The sequence below is a fragment of the Loxodonta africana genome, chromosome 8 (genome assembly GCF_030014295.1).
Source record: "Loxodonta africana isolate mLoxAfr1 chromosome 8, mLoxAfr1.hap2, whole genome shotgun sequence".
In the NCBI taxonomy this organism is placed as follows: Eukaryota; Metazoa; Chordata; class Mammalia; order Proboscidea; family Elephantidae; genus Loxodonta; species Loxodonta africana.
The window spans coordinates 47,135,524-47,156,819 of record NC_087349.1 but is presented as its reverse complement, the minus strand read 5'-3'; the positions used below and the strand labels follow the sequence as shown (position 1 = coordinate 47,156,819).

General features: G+C 38.2%; 1 protein-coding gene and 1 long non-coding RNA gene across 8 annotated transcripts in view; one reads left to right on the top strand and one right to left on the bottom strand.

The window, feature by feature from the left end:
• RSBN1L (round spermatid basic protein 1 like) overlaps window positions 1-18,669 on the bottom strand; it is a 133,434-nt gene extending 114,765 nt beyond the window's left edge. For 2 of the 3 annotated variants that reach the window (XR_010322665.1, XM_003407182.4), the window contains exon 1: window positions 18,044-18,668. Coding sequence is in view for 2 of the 3 variants with exons in the window: in XM_003407182.4 (XP_003407230.2) it covers window positions 18,044-18,632 (589 nt within the window). In the remaining variant the exon portion in view is untranslated. Of the gene's footprint in view, window positions 1-18,043 lie in introns of all 3 variants that reach the window. The other variant, XM_064289909.1, reaches the window with a different exon arrangement.
• A 174-nt stretch (window positions 18,670-18,843) lies between these two features.
• LOC111749733 (uncharacterized) overlaps window positions 18,844-21,296 on the top strand; it is a 37,413-nt gene continuing 34,960 nt past the window's right edge. For all 5 annotated transcript variants that reach the window (XR_002784935.2, XR_010322669.1, XR_010322668.1 and 2 more), the window contains exon 1: window positions 18,844-19,303. This is a non-coding gene — a long non-coding RNA (uncharacterized LOC111749733). The remainder of the gene's footprint in view (window positions 19,304-21,296) is intronic.

The window sequence follows — 21,296 nt, the reverse complement described above, 5'->3', positions numbered from 1 at the left end:
CCCCCACTCCCACCCACCACACACTAGGCACACCGTCATAAAATTTCAGTTCGCTAGGGTATATCGAAAAGACCCTAAGAGCCTCCAGAGAGGGGAAAAAAATCAAAACCAAAACCAGATCACATGTAAAAGATCAGGTAACAGTATAGAACTGGACTCTTCAATGCAACTGTAGATGCTAGAAAGCAATACAGCAGTCTCTTTAGAATTATAAGTGAAAATGACTTTTTAACCTAGAATTTCAGAGTCTGACAAACTATTAATCAAGTAGGAAAAACCCACTGCCACTGAGTCGATCCTGACTCATAGCGACCCTATAGGACAGAGTAGAACTGCCCCATAGAGTTTCCAAGGAGCGCCTGGTGGATTCGAACTGCCAACCTCTTGGTTAGCAGCCATAACAATTAACCACTATGCCACCAGGGTTTCCAAATAAGAGGGAGGACATATTCAGAGAAGCCTAAGTTAAAACTATTTACCACACATGCATCCTTTCTTAGGAAGTTACTTGATGGTGTGCTCAAGTAAATTAAAGAGTAAACAAGGAAGGAAGAAAATATAAGATCCAGGAAATGGGGGACCCAGTACAAGAGAACACACAAAAATATATAAGGACAAAAGCTACTGCAACTGGTTTAGAGGGTAACCAGTTCAGGGTGAAGTGGAAGAAGAGCACTAAAAAAATGAGGTCTCCAGTTAAAAAAAAAAAAAGGAACTGAGATTATCTCTTGTAACAAACACAGAGAAGTGGCAGAAAATGAAGCAACAGGTATATATGTAATCGAAAAAGAGAGGCAATTTTTAACTGCACAATAACCATGAAGTCTATACAGAAAAGGATTTCTGAACTGCCATTGAACAGTATTTGCAAAGTCAAAATAAGCACTGATTATTGCTTTAACTAAGATTTGTGCAATTATGTAAGAATATGAACAAAGAAGGTAGGTTAAAAAAAAGGGCTAAATTCTAAACAAGAACTCTATCTTAACAAGAACACAATATATGTCTAAAACAGATGAATAAAAAAAAAGGGTAAGGTAATATGATTATTTTATTCAAAATATGGAATGAAAACAGCTAAAATAACGAAAACAGTTACAGTTAGAAAGGGTTGGAGAGAGTCAGGATCATTTCAAATTATAAACCTTTCAGTATTTTTTGAGTTTTTTAATTTTACTTTTAAAATTTAAAATGGCCTGTTCTTCCTCCCCAAAACCTATAACTTCAGTCTAATCCTGAAAAAAACATCAGACAAATTCCAATTGAGAGATACCCTGTAAAATACCTCACTAGTACTCCTCAAACCGGCAAGGTGATAGAAACAAAGTCTGAGAAACTGCCATAGCTAAGAACTACTAAGGCATGATGCCTAAATATAATGCTGGGTCCTAGACAGGATGCAGAAAAAGGACATTACAGGAAAACTCAGAAAAATTAACAAAGCAGAGATTTTAGTTAATAACAGTGTATCAATTGGTTCATTGAGACAAATGTACTATACTAAGATTTTAAAAATTCAGGAAACTGGATATGGGGTATATGAAAACTCTCTGTACTACTTTTGCAACTTTTCTATAAATCTAAGACTATTCTAAAAATGAAAAATTCGTTTAAAACTTTATAAAAACAAAACTCATTTAATTAAAAAGACACGTGTGTGCCTGTGTCTGTGTCTAAGTTTAACAATATGTCATAGACAGAACTCCAAGACCTATTGTTAGGTACAATGAGCAAATTTATAGAAAAATGTACACAGTATATTTTGGTTTTTTAAAATAAACTATTATTTTCTGTGAGTAGGTGTTATATACATATGTACATATGTGAATTCATTGAAAAAGGTCTGCAAGGATAAACAAACACCTGATAAGATTCATACCTGGGGAAGGAAGAAAGGGAACTTTTGCCTTTTATTTCATATACTTCTAAATTATGTGAAATTTCTGTAACAAAAGGAATTCATGTATTATGTATTAAGTTGCTAGCCTAAGTCTCCCTTCTGAAAGAAGAATCAATAATTATGTTCAGACCAAAAAAAAAAAAAAAATATTTAGAATCACTCAAGGGTATATTAGAAGGAAAGAAATATAAGAGAAAAAATATACTTCAAAATAAAACACTAAATTAATATGCAACACACACACACAAAAAAAATCTTACTTTTTCCAAAGGCCTTGCTTCATTAAAATTGTTCAAGTGCTGCTCTACCTCACTTTACATACAGTATCTTAGGTTATGTTGCAGTTAATCAAGAGAACAAAAGTAGAAAGTATATAATTACATATTTATTTTGAATATGTATACACACATATTACTTAATAGGTTGGACAGCTTTTGAGAAAAAGAAATCCTATATTACACTTCAGGAAACCCTGGTGGCGCAGTGGTTAAGTGCTACGACTGCTAACCAAAAGGTCAGCAGTTCGAATCTGCCAGGCACTTCTTGGAAACTCTACGGAGCAGTTCTACTCTGTTCTACAGGGTCGCTAGGAGTCGGAATCGACTCAACAACAGTGGGTTTTGGTTTTATACCATACTTCGACTCAATTAAACCAAGATTTTGCTATAAAGAAGGTGCTTTATATTTTTATTCATACAAGTATCATAAAATTCTACACTGGAGGCTCTTAAAACATGTTATGAAATTTCATATTAAAGCTTTCAACCATAATACATTCTGGCAGCACGAACCTTAAATAGGCTCCAATGCTACCACAGTTTTGCCTGCCCTGGATATGTGTCATAATTCACACATACTAATGCAGTCCGTGAAATCAGTTGTTCTGCCAAGCCAGGAATAAATATGGCTGGAAACACATCAGAGAACAGGAAAGAAACAGAAGAAAACAAGAAACGGTACAGATTATTTAAACGGGGAGGCAGAAGGGAAAGGAGAGTTACAACAAGCATAAGAACGTAAACAGAAAATAAAAGATGAAGGATACAGTAAAAAGACTGCAGGTACACTGAATGGGGAAAGGAGGAATTTAGCTTCCTAACACAGCTACCAGAAACTCTAGTGGCATAGCGGTTAAGTACTACGGCTGCTAACCAAAGGGTCAGCAGTTCAAATCTGCCAGGCACTCCTTGGAAGCTCTATTGGGCAGTTCTACTCTGTCCTATAGGGTCGCTATGAGTCAGAATCGACTCGACAGCACTGGGTTTGGTTGGTTTTCTTGGTAACACAGCTACCTAAACAGACCCAGCTTGCTTCTGCCAACCTAAAAAAAGAAAATCCCTACAATAAGCCATTCAAGAATCTTTGTAGTCAAGGCTCATCTCATCTTTTAGCCTTTCTTCTACTACTCACCCACATGTGTACGGACACTAGATTCCAAATTGTTCATAATTCATCATTCCTCAACTGTCTTACCGCAATATTTCTGCTAATGCCAGTTAGCTAGAATGCCTTTCCTCATCCCAACTCTGTCAAAATCCTATACATTCTGCAAACAGTTGAAATTCGGCTTCTTACATTAAGTACTCTTTGGTCCCTACAACTAGAAATCATCACCTTCTCCTCAGCCTCTCTCAAGATTTGAATTCTGGTCTTTGCGTAACTGCTCTACCTGCCCTACCGGATTGTTAACTCCTCTCAGTTACCGTATCTTATTCATCTTTGTCACCTTCCACAGAACCTGGAATAGTACTCTGCATAATTGATGCTCAGTATGCCTGAAGTTTCCAGGCAGCAACAGAAGGAAAGGGTTAAAGTAAATAGAAACAAATTACTAGCGATTAGTATTTGAAGGGTTAGCAATCACAGGAGACAACAAAAGCAATATGCAGAAAAAGTAAGAAACAAGATGAGCAACAATATGGAGTATCTCTTATATTGCAGCTAATTATCTCTCCAATTAAATTACAAATTCTCTGAAGGGAAAAAATATAAACAGCTTTCCTCTTTACATTCCCCTACAGTGCCAAGCACACAGCAGGCAGTTAATAAACATTAGCTGAATCCACATCAGACAGAAGCAGAGAAGAAGAAATGAGGACATAATATAAGAAAGTAAATGCTTTTCCAAGACTTCAGAAATGAACAGGGATGTAAGGGAGGTATAACAAAAGCATAGACGAGATAGTGTTGGCGTGGGACAGTTGCCAGAAAAGTGTCCACAGAATTAGAGACGTCATCTACTCCCCTCATTTTACAGAGGAAAAAGCTGGGGTCCACAGACTTTAAATTATTTTTCCATAAACTTGGACAGTTGAGATCTGACAGGCTTGAGACTGATGGTGTTTAAAACATCTGACACCTTGCTTCCTCTAGAATTGCTTGCCCATTCACACTGAGGGAAACTGATAAAGGAGTGAATGGTCCTTTTGGACATAACCGTAAAAGCAGATACATTTTAAGAATCCTGAGATTTGAAAGACTTGTGCAAATCCAGTCGACTAAGAACATAAGGACTTGTGAACTGCTGAGCCTGAGGGAGAGTTGCGGAACTTCTGTGGCTTGCTGAATCCCACACTCCTTACCTACAAATCAGGAGCGTATACTGACAGATCTCTGATCTCTTCTATCATAATATTCTTTGAGTCCATGGTTCTATTTCTTTATAAAGGAGAAAAATTTAGCACAATGACTCATATATTAACAACATCCTATGTTGTGGACAGTAATGCAAAAAATGTTTCTGTCTGAAGTTATTACGAGGAAGTTCAAATTATAAGATCTTTATGTCTTAATATTCAGAATAGGCAGACTGTTTTGGTTAACATATTCTAGACTCCGCCTACCCCCAAAAAGGAAAAGAATTTTGAACATGGGACAATTTTAAGACATCTGGGGGTTAAGAAATCCTAAATGTATTATAGTAGAAATCATTCAGGCTTTCTGGTTAAATGTATCTAAGTTCAAATTCTGGCTCTGCTACTAACTGACCAAGTGTCATAAAGTAAGTTAATTACCTGCATTGTGCCTCAGTATTCTCATCTGGTAAAGATAACAGCACCTAACTTTTAAGTTTGTTATGATTAAAGGAATATATAAATTATTTCCAACACCGTTGTTGTTGCTAGGTAGTATCAAGTCAATTCTCAACTCATAATGACTCCATGTGACAGAGTACAACTGCCCTATAGGGTTTTCCAGGCTGTTATCTTTACAGGAGCAGATCTCCAGGTCTTTCTCCCTGCAGAAATCACTGGGTGGGCTCGAACCACCGCCAACCTTTCAGTTAGCAGCCCAGAACTTAACCACTGTACCACCAGGGCTCCTTACTTAACAAATGTAGCTATTACTACTAAACAACAGTAATAGAATTTTATTAGGAAAGCACCTACAAAAGTAACATACATACAGTGAATAAATATTTAACAACCAAAGCCAAACCCATTTCCGTTGAGTCAATTCCAACTCCTAGTGACTCTACAGGACAGAGTAGAACTGACCCAGAGGGTTTCCAAAGAGCAGCTGGTGAATCTGGACTGCCAACCTTTTGGTTAGCAGCCGAGCTCTTAACCACTGGGCCACCAGGGCTCCAGTATAGCAACAGTAGTCACAAAACAAATGAAAATTAAAAATAAATGAGTGAATGAATGAAAGCTAAGCCAGGTATAATATGATAAAAGTGGTCTGGGTTGGGCTCCTTTTCCTGCCATGATGTATAATTTCAGGTCAAGTTTTCCTCCCTGATCTATCAGTATGATTTGTCTATAGAACAGAAATAAAATTACCTTTTAGCTTCTCAGTATACTGTACAGTCAAGACATAAAGTCGTTGTGTGCCATCAAGTCAATTCCAGCTCACAGAAAGGTATTATACTTTATATCTAGGCTACAAAGTTAAAACTCTCTAACTCACTCAGTCTTAAACAACAGCATTCATAACGAATGCAACTCTTTCACATGCAACCTGGGGCATTTTAGACCTCTAAGTTCACATTATGTAATTATATTATTCAATTCAAATTATACTGTACGATGCAAACAGTAAATCACATAGTGCTTTCTAGTTAACGATGAGCGTATGTGGGTCTATATAACTGTGGATCATTGGTCTTGTTATATATTCCTAATAATATTTTTTTACACAACCAACTGAAGTTCTAAATTTACAAACTTATGTATTCAGCTACTTTCACTAGATAATTCTATCAGTGCAGGACTGGGCAAGGTTTTGTTCTGTTGTACACGGGGTTGCACTGAGTGGGAGCTCGATGGCAGCTAATAACAACAACAATTCTCCTACAGATGCTTTATTTTTAGTTGGATTCCACAAAATTCTCTATAAACTGTATCAACTTTCAATTGGGTCTATCAACACATTTAATATTTTTTGTAAGTGAGAATAACATCGTTTTACACCGCTAAATTCTAGCATGTTTACGATAACGAAATGGTCCAAACCTCCAAAGTTAAGTCATAACAAGCTTTACTGCTCCCCCCACCAAATCTCTTGGAACATTCTTAAGAGTCCTGAGCTGCCAGGTAAAAAAAAAAAACAAACAAAAAAACTGTCTGGCTGAAAAGACCATGTAGAAAGACCCTGAGACGACATGAAGATGGAAAGGGGTTCAGTCTATTTTCTAGCCATCCTTAACAAGGCAACAGGCATGTGAGTAAAGTCATCCTGAACCCTACAGACTAGACCGGATCAGCGCATACCACCAAGCAACACGGGTCAACACCACATGGAGCAGAAGAATAACCCAGCAAAACCTGCTTATATTCCTGACCCACAAAATCATGAAATATAATAAAATGGTTGCTGTTTTAAGCTATGAAATTTTAGGGAAGTCTCTTACACAGCAGTCCAGACTTCATAAAATTCTGTTATAATTAACGAAGAAGTTGTTTTTGGTTAAGTTATATATGTACAGGGAACCCCAAGGTGGGAAAAATGGTGAACACACTTAGCTGCCCGCCAAAAGGCTGGACGTTTGAGTCTACCCAGAGGTGCCTCAGATTAAACGCCTGGAGATTTACCTCAAAAAAATCAGCCATTGAAAACTCTACAAAGTATAGTTTTACTCTGATACACATGGGGTCACCATGAATCAGAGTCAAGCCAATAGCAACTGGATTTCATGTGTGTATAAGACATGCACTGACATCACCAGAGAAATGTAGAAATAGAAACTGTCTTACAAAATGCACTGAATATTTTAAAATCTAGGAGGGAAGGGCTAGAATAAAGATGCTTAGAAACATATACTGTCAGAGCTATAAACAGAATCAAACATCTGGGAATATTTCCTCCCTTAGCTTCTTCTACATTACATAACTCAGTTTTCTTAGATTCCATGAATGTTACTTTCCATCCAAGTTCCAATTTTCTTTCATATAATGCTCTACGTAAAACTCCTTCTTAATCTCTCTGTTGAAATCCTACTACTCTGCCCTTCAAAATTTCTCTCAAACATTTCTTCTCCCTGTCTTAACTTCTTTTTTTAATATCTACCTCATGTTCCTACTAATACCACCATTACTTTCCACTCGTTTTTGGTATTTAATTTACTACACTAAATGTTACAGTGTTAAGATTGTTTAAGCTATCTGAATGCATGGATTTTATTATTATGGATTTACTGTTTGATTTATCTATAATTAGTTGATTTTGCCATTTTTGTTAACACTGACCACGGCATCTAAGTATCAAAAATGTTTGTCTAGTTGAATAGTTATACTCTGCTATAACAGAGATCTTGGATTTCAAAGACAAACACAATGCTTAAAGTAACACAAAGAATCATTTTCGGAATGTCGAAGTATCTCATTACAATTTAATCTGCCCCTGATTACAACTGATAACCTTTCACTGTTACATAATTATATACTCAATTACCAAATACATGTAGAAAAACCAAGAATTTTCTTATATACCAGTAACAATCTCAAAATACATATACCGGAAAAAAATCCCAATCATGCAAATAAAGGAAAACGATCACAATTTTTCTTAAATACCAAGAAATTCTTAATGGTGACATAAAAGAATATCAGAATAGGTAAAAATATACATGTAGCTTTTAAATACATAATTGATTGATAATTGTAATGAAAATACCCACGGGATTGGAGGGCTAGGATGGAGACTTTACAAAATAATTCTAAAGTTAACTGAAAAGGAAAAAAGTGTCAGGCAACCTTCAACCCACATCACAAAAAAAATTTTTCAAACTGCACTGTAGACCTAAATGTAAAATCTAATGTCTAAAAGAAAACACAGGAGAATATCTCTGGAACCCTGGGGTATATAAGACTAAAAAGCACAAACCATAATAGAAGAAAATTAAAAACGGTATTTCATCAAAATAAAAGCTTCTGTCATGTGAAAGGCAGTATTAGGAGAATGAAAAGCCACAGAATGAGAGAAAATACTTGCAGAACAGATAGCTGATACAGGAATTATATCCAGAATATGGAAAGAACTTTCACAACTCAATAATAAGAAAACAGCAAATAACAGACACTTCACTCAAGAAGAGACAAGAAAGCAGGAATAACAGGTGTTGGCCAGGATGTGAGCAAACTGGAATCCTCATCCACTGCTGGTGGAAAACTGGAGGTTCCTCAAAAAGTTAACCCAAAAACTACTACATGACCAAGCATTCCCAATCCTAGGTATATACCCCCAAAAACTGAAAGCAGTAATGCCAGCAGAAACTTGTACACCAACATTCACTGCAGCACTATTCCTAACAGCGAAAAGGTGGAAATGACCTGTGTCCATCAAAAGATGAATGGATAAATAAAACGTGGCATACACATACAATGGATATTGTTGTTGTTGTAAGTGTCACAGAGTCAGTTCTGACTCATAACGACTGTATATACAACAGAACTACGTTGCCCCATCCTGTACCATCCTCACCATCACCGCTGTGTTTGAGCCCATTGTTGCAGCCACTGTGTCAACCCATCTCATTGAGGGTCTTCCTCTTTTTCACTGACCCTCTACCAAGCATGATGTCCTTCTTTAGGGACTGGTCCCTCCTGATCACTTGTCCAAAGTATGTGTCTTGTCATCCTTGCTTCTAAGGAACATTCTGTCTATACTTCTTCCAAGATAGAGTTGTTCATTCTGCTGGCAGTCCGTGGTATATTCAATATTCTTTGCCAAGACCATAATTCAAAGGCATCACTTCTTCTTGTCTTATTCACTGTCCAGCCGTAAAGAGAAATGAAGTCCCGATACGTACTACAACATGGGTGAACCTTAAAACATTATACTGAGTGAAATAAGTCAGGAGGCCTTAGGAGCAAATTTTTGCTCTACTACCAACTTGTAGTCCCTTAACAAAAGAAGTAAACCTGCGTCAGTCTAAGTGTCTTCGTCTATAAAATAAGAGGTTTGGACCAAATGTTGAAGGTCCTTTGTAAGTCCATTTCACATTTTATAATTGCATGATATTTTGCTAACGTAAAGAAAATAGCCTCATTTATTTTACTAACTGCAAAAATATGTGCTCATTATAAAAGTTATTCAAACTGTAGTAAAGTTGTGAAGAAAAGAAAAGCATAGGAAATTACACCGTTGTTAATGTTTTGATGATTATATTTTCAGGTAGTATACACGCACATGATTTCTCATACATACACTTTTTTGCATATGTATAAATCTGTATGTGTTCTATAACCTGCTTTTTTCATTTGGCAGTGTGTTAGAAATACTGCTTCATGCCAATACACGTAACGTGTATCATCAGTTCTAACTGCTCCCTAATATTCATGTTAGGACTAAGGTGCGTCTGACCCAAGTCATGGTGTTTTCAATTACCTCATATGTATGAGAAAGCTGGACAAAGCTTAAGGAAGACCAAAAAAGAATTGATGCCTTTGAATTACGGTGTGACAAAAAATACTGAATATACCACGGGCTGCCAAAAGAACAAACAAATCTGTCTTGGAAGAGAAACAGGCAGAACACTTCTTAGAGGCAAAGACGGTGAGATTTTGCCTCACATACTTTGGACATGTGATCAGGCGGGACCAGACCCTGGAGAAGGACATCATGCTTGGTAAAGTAGAAGGTCACCGAAAGAGAGGTAGGCCCTCAACAAGATGGACTGACACAGTGGCTGCAACAATGGGCTCAAGCATAGCAACAATTATGAGGATGGTGCAGGACCCGTCAGGGTTTCATTCTGTTGTACGTAGGGTCCCTATGAGTTGTAAGCAACTCGAGGGCACCTAACAACAACAATTCATGTTTCCATTACACGGATAAACCATAATTTATTTAATAAATTTCCTATCATGGCACATTAGATTGTTTCTTTTTTTTAATAAATAATGTTAAAATGTTGTTGTTGGTAGGTGCCATCGAGTCGGTTCCAACTCATAGCGACCCTATGTACAACAGAAAGAAGCACTGCCAGGTCCTGAGCCATCCTCACAAATCGTTGTTATGCTTGAGCTCATTGTTGCAGCCACTGTGTCAATCCACCTCGTTGACAGTCTTCCTCTTTTCCGCTGACCCTGCACTCTGCCAAGCGTGATGGCCTTCTCCAGGGACTGATCCCTCCTGACAATTATTTCTAAATACAAAACTTTCTAAATATTAAAACGGAAGTTTTCTATTTAGAAATAATTTGGTATCATTCTTTAACCCCCAATGAAATTGATGACTCAGGCAGGAATCATCAATTGATACCAAAGCCCCTAGGTAAAATATAGTTGGGAAACTGGATATTTATAAAGTATCACCTCACAGATTACTACCTAAATGCAAACAGAAAAATTAATCATTATAATGGAGAGACCTAGCAGTCATCAAGGAGCCCTGGAGGCACAATGGTTAAGTGCTGGGCTGCTAACCAAAAGGTCAGTTGTCTTAAGCCCATAAGTTGTTTCATGGGAGAAAAGACCTGAGGATCTGCTCCCATAAAGATCACAGGCTAGGAAACTCCACTCTTTCCTACAGGGTCACATGACTTGGTGGCACACAATAACAACAGTCATCAGCACCTTAAGAAAGTACCAAATTTAGCATCGTTAATAAAGGAAAAATCTGAATGTCATATGCCTCCTGATGGGATATAATTATGAAGTACACCTATGAAATATTCTTACCAAAACTGAATTTTAAAGATTGAGATATCTTGGGCTGGCATTTTCAAAAAGTCAGTGTCATATTAAAAAAAAAAGGGGACAGTTTAAGAGATACAACAATTAAATGTAGTGTGCTTGGGGGGCAACTGGAGAGTTGGGAATAATTAGAAGAATCTGTATATAAACTGGCTATATGATTAATGGAAACCCTGGTGGCGTAGTGGTTAAATGCTACGGCTGCTAACCAAAGGGTCAGCAGTTTGAATCCACCAGGCGCTCCTTGAAAACTCTATGGGGCAGTTCTACTCTGTCTTCTAGGGTCGCTATGAGTCGGAATCAACTTGATGGCACTGGGGTTTTTATATGATTAATTTCTTAAATATGCTAAAGTATTGTGGTTATGTAGGAGACTGTCCTCATTTTTAGGAAGATGCAGGGTGAAATATGTAAGGATAAAGTGTCATGATATCTACAACTTACTTTCAAATGATTCAGCTCATATATATGATAAAATATTAACAACTGTTGAATCTAAGTGGGGAATCCACATGGATCATTATATTATTCTTTAAACTTCTGTATGCTTCAATTTTTTTATAATAAAAAGTTAGGAAAGAAGAAATAACTTAAAAACTTTTTTAAGGTTTCCTTTACTTTCTTTTTAATCGCAATCTAAAGGGAAAAAATTAACTGTAGCATTGCATGGTTAGGTTTAGACTCCAGCAGACAGGGGGTTGATCCAAATTCCTTACACACAGCTATGCAGCTATAAGCAAACTAAGAAAAATCCAAAGAGTTCTAATCTAAAATATTGAAATAATACAGTATCACATGACAAGCACTCAATAAATGTCTTTTTTCCCCCTACCAAACCCTAACATTTTATTTTCTATACTCATATGGCTGAATGTATAGACTTCACATGCATTTGCTTCTACTAGCTATTGTGTGGGGTTTTGTTTGCTTATTGGAATTATTTTTCGGGTATTAAAGAGTTAACCTAAAAAATATATAAGTAAATCAATTCCAGATGGAGATATAACAAACTGTTGACAAGTTATTTTATTTTTGAGGGAGAGGAATTTTATGGTTTAATTTACACACATGTTGTCGAAATTTTATGGGCATATTTTTCTATAATAACAAAAATTTCAGCTCTAGCTATTTTTAGGTAAAATGACACATGTCTGGAATATGTTTTAAAATACTCAAGCATAAAAGAAAAATAAGTGGAGGAGGAGAGATGAAATATGAATTGCAAAATACTGATAATTACTAAAGCACGGTGATGCATATTATACTATTGTGGTTTCTTTAGTATTAACTAAAAACTGTCAGGATAAAAAGTTAAGTATTTTCAATTTATAAGACAAGAAAACATAAAATGTACAACATGAAGTTCAATGTACCTTTGAAAGTAAAAATGATTTGAAGTTGTAAAAAAAAAACAGATTAATTTAATTGGTAAGAATGCACTATTATGGTATCTCCCTAATGTATCTCACACAAAGGTTTTATACAAGCCACATTTCACCATAATTCTTTTTACTCTAACACAAATTATCATTATTTTTCAATATCCTATTTTAAGTAGTTTACCCATAATCTGGAAGTTTAATTTACTTGAAGATGGTGAAAAGTTAATGATATTTACTATAATCAACTTAAAACCTCTGAAATATATGAACTTTTTTTTTTTAAGTTCATACTAATACAGACTAGAAATTCCTAGAAACCAGGATACCATGAGAAAATTATATATGTTAGATCTATCCACGAATTCAGTGAAACTGAGCTGTCTCCAATGTGTTAAATAGGAAGGAAAAGTTGGGAACTAACACTCACTGTGAATATCTACAGTATACCAAAAAAGTCAAACCAAACCGTTCACCAACAAGTCAATTCCAATTCATGGTGACCCCATGTATTATAGGGTAGAACTGAACTCCTTAAGGCTTTCTATACTGTAATTTTCATGGAAGCAGAAAGCTGGGCCTTTCTTCTGCAGTGCTGCTGGGGGAGACTGAACCGTTAAGCTTTCGGTTATGATTCGAAACTGGAGGCTTAGAAATTTGAGGAGCTGGGAAAGGCGGAGGGCAGAATACCCCCTGTACCTCCAGAAGAACAAGGTATGGGCTCTGACAAAAGTTAATCAGAGTAGCTCCAGGCTCAAGGGGCATCCCACAAAGAAGAGGGGACAGGCAAAATGTTAGAATGAAAACAGGGAAATTAAGTGAAAATTTATAAACTAAATGGTGCGACTTGTAGCTTTATTCCTCCACCTAGCACTAGAACCCTGTCATGTAAACTCAGTACCTCTGCCAGCTTCCTTCCCCCACCATTCCACTCACAATGAAAGAAAGAAAAATGAAGGATCTTCACCTGAAGGAACTGAAAGCCTTCCTACCAACTCCCAGGAAAAATAAAGATGATAACATGGGAACCCACCAGTCAGGGACCCTTGCTCATGCATGCCCAGGGTGCTTCCAATCAACTTTAGTAGCTTTCTCTTAAAAATGAAGGAACTCCTAAGGATCCCATATATCTGTAGAAAGCCTCCAACACTAAGGAAAGAAACCAAAACAAACAGAAATAAAATAATAATAGAGGAACTAGAAACAAAGAAATTATAATTAATATCCTTGAAGAGATAACAGAGGATGCTGCACACATATAAAAGGAATAAGATGGAATAGACGAACAAAGAACAAAAGCTCAGACAAATTAAAAAAGAGAGAGCTGAAATTTTAAAATTCAGAGAAAGGATTAAAATCTCCCAGATAGCAGAACAAAAGACAATGTTTTGGAGATTAGATTTCTCAATGACACCCTCAAACTTTTGAGGGAAAATGATTTCCTATATAGAAATCTCTCAAAAGCCAGACAAGTGTGAGGATAAAAAAAATATATATCAAAAAAATATACTTCCCATGTGCTCTTTCACAGAAGTTATTAGAGGAAACTACAATGAGGGAATAAACCAAAAGGAAGGCATGGGATCCAGAAAAAGGGGATTCAACAAAAGTGAAGGAAATTCCCAGAATATCAGCTAAGGGAAGTCCCAAGATGATAGTTACGTAGCAGGCCTAAAGAGGAAACAATCCAGACCAAAGCTGGAAGGAGGACAGCTTCAGGAGGGATGTCTACAGAAACAAATGGAACTGAGCTAAGTTTATCTGACATATTTGACCATGTGGAAAACTGCACTGAGAAATATTTTATGGCTGCTGCAGGGTATGGAAAGACTTGGCCTGAAACTCAGAGAAAGCTAAGCAAATGAAAAAATGTGCCATGAAAAAAAAAAGGTTATGTAAGAAAATGAAATAAAAGTTAAACTACCGTCTCAGCAGGGACCAATATTTACAAGCTCATAATAATGAAAACTCTGGATATGAATTTAACCTAAAATAGTGGGATAACAATAATATTAAAATGATGGGAGAAAGTATAGTTTGAAAAATTCTCAAACACTTTAAAATCACTGATATTTACAAACCTCAATTTATTCAATTCTTATGCAAATATATTAAAAAAGAAAAAACCCATTGCTGTCCAGTCAATTCCAACTCATAGCAATCCTATAGGACAGAGGAGAACTGCCCTACACAGTTTCCAAGGGGTGCGTGGCAGATTCAAACTGCTGACCTTTTTGGTTGCAGCCATAGCACTTAACCACTATGCCACCAGGGTCTCCAGGCAAATGTACAGAGATCAATTTAACAGTGTTTACCAGGGGCAAGAAGGAAGCGAGAGTTACTACACTGAGGGAAGGGGCATTGAGTTTCTGTTCAAGGTGACGGGGTGGGGGGGGAACGGGGACTAGAAAAAGACAGTGTGATGGTTGTAGGTTGTATAGCATAATGAATATAATTAGTGTCACTGAATCGTACATGTAAAAAATAGTGAAACAGTAAATGTTTTATTATATATAATTCTACCATATTAAAGGAAAATTATTCAATTCTAAGAGAAGTCTGTATTTTCTTTAAATTCGCTAAGTATACTTTCAAGGCAAAAATTCAGTGAAAATGCTCTGTTTTTGTCTTGGGACACTTCACAGAGACGTTCTATGGGAACAAATAATAAATGCAAGGCAAAAGAAAATTAATGAAAATTTGAAAAACTATACAAATTTTACTGGTTACTGGAATCAGTTAAGGCATTTTGGTATCTAATACATTTGCTGTTTGCCATAAATATAATAATGGATACCTTCGGTACATGTCTACTCTTAATTTCCACATTCACCCATTCAATAATGTATCCAGCCTTAAAGAAAAAACGGTTGTGAACTCCTCTACAGACTATACCTCTAAAAGTAACCTGGTTATTTCCTATTTTAAAAAATCTAAACTATTTCGCACATTTTCTTTTTATGAGAAATACAATTTAACTATCACTTGATGACTCAAGCTTATTATGCAAGTCAGCTACACAACTATGTCTAGATGACTTCAAAAGTTTGAGGTGTGTAAGGCATCAACCTTTACACTAAATGGGCCCAGACTACTACAGTTTTGTAATTCTCACTCTTAACTTTCAAACCTATTGTCAATAATCCTTCCTCTATAAGGATTGACCCATCTCTTAATTTGTTATGGGGCTAAAGCAAACAAACAAAAAAAACCTATGCTTTAGAAGAAAATACCATTTACTAAATGCCCTGACAGGCCCTTTCACATACATACTTTCATTTAATCCAAACAATCCTGCTGGAACGGCCAGTATGTGAAAATAAAGCAGTATGACTAAGGGCTTAAAACAAAACAAAAAAGCAACCTACTATAAATAAATACAAAACCTTTAATAACTAAAGTTGGGGTACTGGGTCTTTTGGGTATTTTTTTTGTTTGTTTTTTGAGGGAAGGACAATCTATTTTCTCTGCTTAAGATGTCTTTATAGTTAACTTCCAGTTCTGACTCAGATTGTTCAATCAGCTGCAGATAATGGAGGGGTTATTGTACTATCCTATGTACAGCCAACTTAGAACACTAAAAGCCCATAGAAATGAGAACTTTTATATTTGCAAGTACATCTATAGTCAACACATGTACACAGCACTATTTTTTTACAATTGCTTCTTAAAAATCTTCCTGATTACTAAAGAACTTCAATTCAGTTAAATATGAACTTTAGAAAAATATGAGTACTTTCCAAATTAAGAGGGAAAGATTTTAATCATAATTTTTACCACCAAAACAATGAAAAGCCATCCTTTTCTTCAATTTTTAGTTTTTCCTCAATAAAATAGCAGCATTTCTGTCAAAAAATGGAAATCTTACAATAGTGTTAATATCTAGTTACTACTTAAAAACAAACAAACAAACAAACAAAAAACCCCACATAGGACATCAATAAATGTCTTCCCCACATAAATCCATAGATAAAGCATTTTAAATGAAAATACACTGCTTGTATTCAGAATTGACAATGTATGAAGTAGCCCTCAAAAGGGGTCTTCCAAATATAAAAGACTATAAAAATTTCTCTTAACTGCCATTTCACTTAAAGGGTCATTTGTGTACTCCATATTTTAAGTTGGAATTTTAAAGAGTGCTTATTTATTTTTAGCCATTCCAATACTGGTCTCAAGAACAATGTTATAGCCTCAAAAAGATTATGAAGCACAAATATGATGTTTACACACCACAAATAACAAGGCTGATACTGTGCTGCATATGGACAGACTTGCCGGCACCTATCACTTTTACGTTATACGTAACCATTAAAACAAAATAGCTTTGAAATACTACCACCTCATATTCCTGAGTAAAAGTAGTATAAATTCCATCCTCAAAACCACTTTCCTAGAAACCACTCTCCAAAGCTGAGAGATCATAGCTGAGAATTCGACCAGAGTATCTAATGGCTGCACTTAGATATCAAAGCTTTGCTGCAGACAAAACATCAAGAAGTAACTGTTGATACACTCGAGTGCGCTTAAAAAAAAAGAAAAAACATTCCAATTCAAACATACAGAGAATTTTCCATGATCAAAGCTACCTTTAGAGCAGCAATGCCAAAACTGCTTAATTTTCATTTCTTCTATAAAACAAAAAGCCTTTATTTGACAAAACGACGTAGCAATGTATAATTAAAATAAAGATTATGAGCTTTAAGCTTTGATCCCATAAAGATCTCATTTTCAACCAGTCTCCAAATTGTTCCACTGTCAGATCACTGTGTCTCAATTCCACCTATTTTAAAGAAGTATTCTGAAAATTATGACTAACTTGAATTTGAAAACAGCTTCGTCTGAAAAAGGAAGCTTAAAGATTTGCCTTCTTCTGATGCTGAAAACATTTTTCAGCCACTTGATCTGGCCAAAATATGTCAATGCTCCTGATTTTATCATTTGCTGCAGAAAAAAGAACATGGCTGAAAATTCCTTCTAAAGGGTGTAATTCAAATTGAACCATTTAAAACACTTAAGAATACGGAGCGGAGAGGAGGGTACCTTATGAAACAGCACACTTCGGGCCCTGCACACTACCTCATTTCCCTAATAGGGATGAAAAGCTCAGGCCTCTGGTAGCTTCCAGCTGACGCCAACGTTCTCCACACCCCTTTTTTGACAGGATTTTCTGGTGGTGTTTGGGACGCAGTGTCACAAATAAGAAATCCGTGATCACGTCTAAAGGGCCTCACAATCAAGCGTCCTTTACAAGACCAAACCTTTACCCTATTCCATCCTCCCACCTCTCTCCTTAGCCAAACACACCTCGGCGGGTCCTCCAGACCCAATTCTACAATTTCTGCAGCACATTAGCTGGCAGGCAGAAACGATACGAAAATAATAAGAGTTTCGGCCATTCCCCTCTCGGCGACCGAAATTACAGGCTCCATTTCCTGTCCCCACGGGGACTGCAAAATCGCCTGCTGAGAGCGCGACGCCTCCCGCCCCCTCCAGGCTGGCGCCCGCGGCCCCCACGCTCCCCCTTCCCGGGTCCCGCCGGGCGCGAGGGGGCTGCGGGGAGCGCGAGGGGCGGCAGCGGGCCAGGGCGCCCTCCTCTCCCCTACCCCTCCGGCGCCGGCACCCACCTCGCTGCAGCGGCTTCACCTCCCCATTCTCCTCCCGGGCGGCGCCGACGGCCTCTCCCGCCCCGCCGAGGCCGTGCCTCCGTCTCTCCTTCTCCCGCTTCTCTTTGGGTCTGCGCGGCTTGGCGTTGGCCGAGGAGGCGGCGGCCGGCACCAGGAGATGGTGAGCCTGAGCATGCAGCAGCGTAGGAGGGACCAGCAGTTTGCGCGGCAGCGGCTGAGACGAGGAAGCGGAGGCTGAGGAGGGGGCGGCCGAGCCAGCGGAGAAAGAGAAACTGCTCCGGGAAGAGGAAGACGGGGAGGGGACAGCAGACAGAGCGGCGAAGCTCCAAGACGCGGGGCTGCCATAGCTCTGAGGCGAAGGTACCGCTGGCGGCGGCGGCTGCAGCTGCCTGCTGTTCCCACCGCTGCCTCCTTCTCCGTTCACTCTCCGCGGCGCCTTCTTCTCCTCAGTTCGGACCTTTTTGGCGGACAGGGAGCTCGGTGGGTCCCCGGGCGGGGACTGCAGCTTGCCAAACGGTTCTTTCTCCGAGACGGCGGCGACGGCGGCGGTAGCCGCGGTGCCATGCACTGGGCTCGGCGGCTCCGCCATTTTGCGCTCCTGTTGTATTTACTCTCTTCGGCTCCCGGGCTCAGGGCAGGGGCGGAGCCTCCGCGAGGGGCGGGGCGGGGGCGGGGCTGCCGGGCCACCGGCCGGGCCCCCGATTGGGCGAGCCACACTGAGGGATCGCTCTAGGAACCAAAGGTCCGAATATGGAGCCGAGGGGGCGGGATCGCCAAGAGCACCCGCTTTAGAGGTCCGCGCTCCGCGGGGCGCCGCGAGTGGTTAAGCGAGCTACAAGGGGAGGGTCTTCCAAATGTTGCCAGCTGGAATTTGGGTGCCCCGTGGGAATCCGGGAGAACCCCACTTCGGACCCAAAATCCGTCCGCCCCGGGTCGCGCTCGTCTCTGTCTCGATGATTTTGTCTTACTCGTACTTCTTTCTCTTCCTTTCTCAGGGATCCCTTTGGTCCCCTGCTGCCTGTGCTCGCTCTGAAAGCCGGATTTCCGGGATGCTCAGTTCGGAGGGGAGAATTGTGCCGGGAATTAAATCCGTCCTTCTCTTAGGCAGTGGCTGATTGAAAAAAAAAAAAAGGAGGGGCTAAAAATACACTTGGTGCAGTGACAAGGAACATTATTGTTGTTAAAGTCGTCGGCGCTAATGTTTTCAGGGAGATAACGTCCTCCAAGCCTAGAACTTCTGAATGGCTTCCGAGCTTGAAGGTAAGACTTTGCTTGTGTTTGGAGAATTTTTTTTAACTCTTGTAATTGCACCCTTAGTAGCACGAAGGTCTTAATATAATTATATTTAATATTGTTATAATTGTTATAACTCCAAGAAAAATCCGTCGGCGACATTTACAGGTTTTTGAAAAGCAAGACTTTTTTACAAGTTTCTCTGTTTTAGTGCGTGTTTAGTGTCCTGACTGTTCAATGTTTCGTATGCTTTGTATTTTGATTTTTAGCATGGAAAATAAGGAGTCTGGGGAGATGAGTTACAGTAATATGGTTGTACCCATGGCAAGGAACATGATCTTTTTTTTTTTTAGTATTTTTACTGAGATATAATTAAAGTAAATTGCATAAGTTTAAAGTGTACAGTTTGTAAAGTTTGACATAGGTATGCACCAGTGAAACCATCAAGAAAATAAACATGAGGGAACACAATTTTAATTTAACTCAAAGTCTCACATGAAATCAGAAAGTCCAAACAAATGGATGTAAAAATAAGGTCAGGAGATAACCAGTAGGAGGATATGTTATGAATCCTAATAGGGTTGCTGTGAGCCAGATGGCAATGGGTTTGGTTTTTTTTTTAAGGAACCCCGAGTTGCTTGTAAGTTTCTGGAAACACTTAAAAGTAACCTTTTAGGAATACCCTATTCTTGAAGACTTCAAGAAGTTGAAATTCTTTATTTTGTTTTGCTGTTTTTTGTGTGTATTTTTTTAGAATTTTTTGGAGTCAAAGTGTAATAGCGGTTTATAGCCTTACTTATTTTTAGGTGCCTTAAAATCTTACAGTAGTGAAAGTACTTTCTCTAATACATAACTTGGAAAGCAAGTGAAAACTTTATAACTGGAGTTTACTGGCAGCACATGTCTTCATGAAAGGTAGTACGGAAATTGTGTGCTTCTCACTAGATTTGTGACCTTAGTCAAGGTGTTTTATCTGTCAGGACCTCTGTTTTCTCGTTTGTTAAGTGCAGAGATTACATGATAACTAAGGTCCTTTCTGCCATATTCAAGAAGCTTTCCAAAAGACACACTGAAACCTTGACAGTTAAAATAGTTTCTTAATTGTTGACCTCTCCATATGATTTTTTATTTCTGTCAGATATAGAATTTATATCCATTAATGTAATACCTTAAAATACGCACCATCTGTTACCATATCTCCAACACAGAAGTCTGGAAAATCTGACTTCATTAAGGACCCAGATAAAGTGTGCTCTTCTCTTCGTGAATTTGTTATTTCTTAAACTATATTCTATTATACTATTATACACTGTTATCAGGCCCAGCCCTAAATTTGCAGAGCCTGGGCAAGAGTGTGGCTATGGAAATCCACATACCATCTGTTTAATTTTTCTTTTTTAATTGTGCTTTAAGTGAAAGTTTATAGCACAAGTTAGTTTCTTATTCAGAAATTTATACACAAATTGTTTTGTGACATTGGTCGCAATCCCTGCAATGTGTCAGGACTCCCTTTCCCTTTACATCCTAGGTTCCCCATGTTCATTTGTACAGTTTTCCTGCTACTTCCTGCCTTTTCATCTTTGCTTTTGGGCAAGTGTTGCCCATTTGGCCTCATATACTTGATTGAACTAAGAAACACATTCCTCATGTGTATTTCTGTTAGTTTTATAGGCCTGTCTAATCTTTGGCTGCAAAGTAGACTTTAGGAGTAGCTTCAATTCTGAATTAGCAGGGTGTCCGGGGACCATAGTCTCAGGGGTATCTAAATATTTAAGTTATAAATCGTGACAACAAACTCTTATTTAAAATATTTTCTATTCTACTTCCCTCACAAATCCACTTCATAATGATCTGGAAGGCCAAGTTTAAATTTAGAATTCTCAAACCTCCTCAGAGTGTCTAGACTGATCTATTTCTGTTCTCTCCCCCAGCTTCTTGATGCACTATGCCAAAAGGGGCCATGCATGCACCTGCAAGGACAGTCCATAAGTCCAAGCTTATGCCCACTAATCCTACTCCC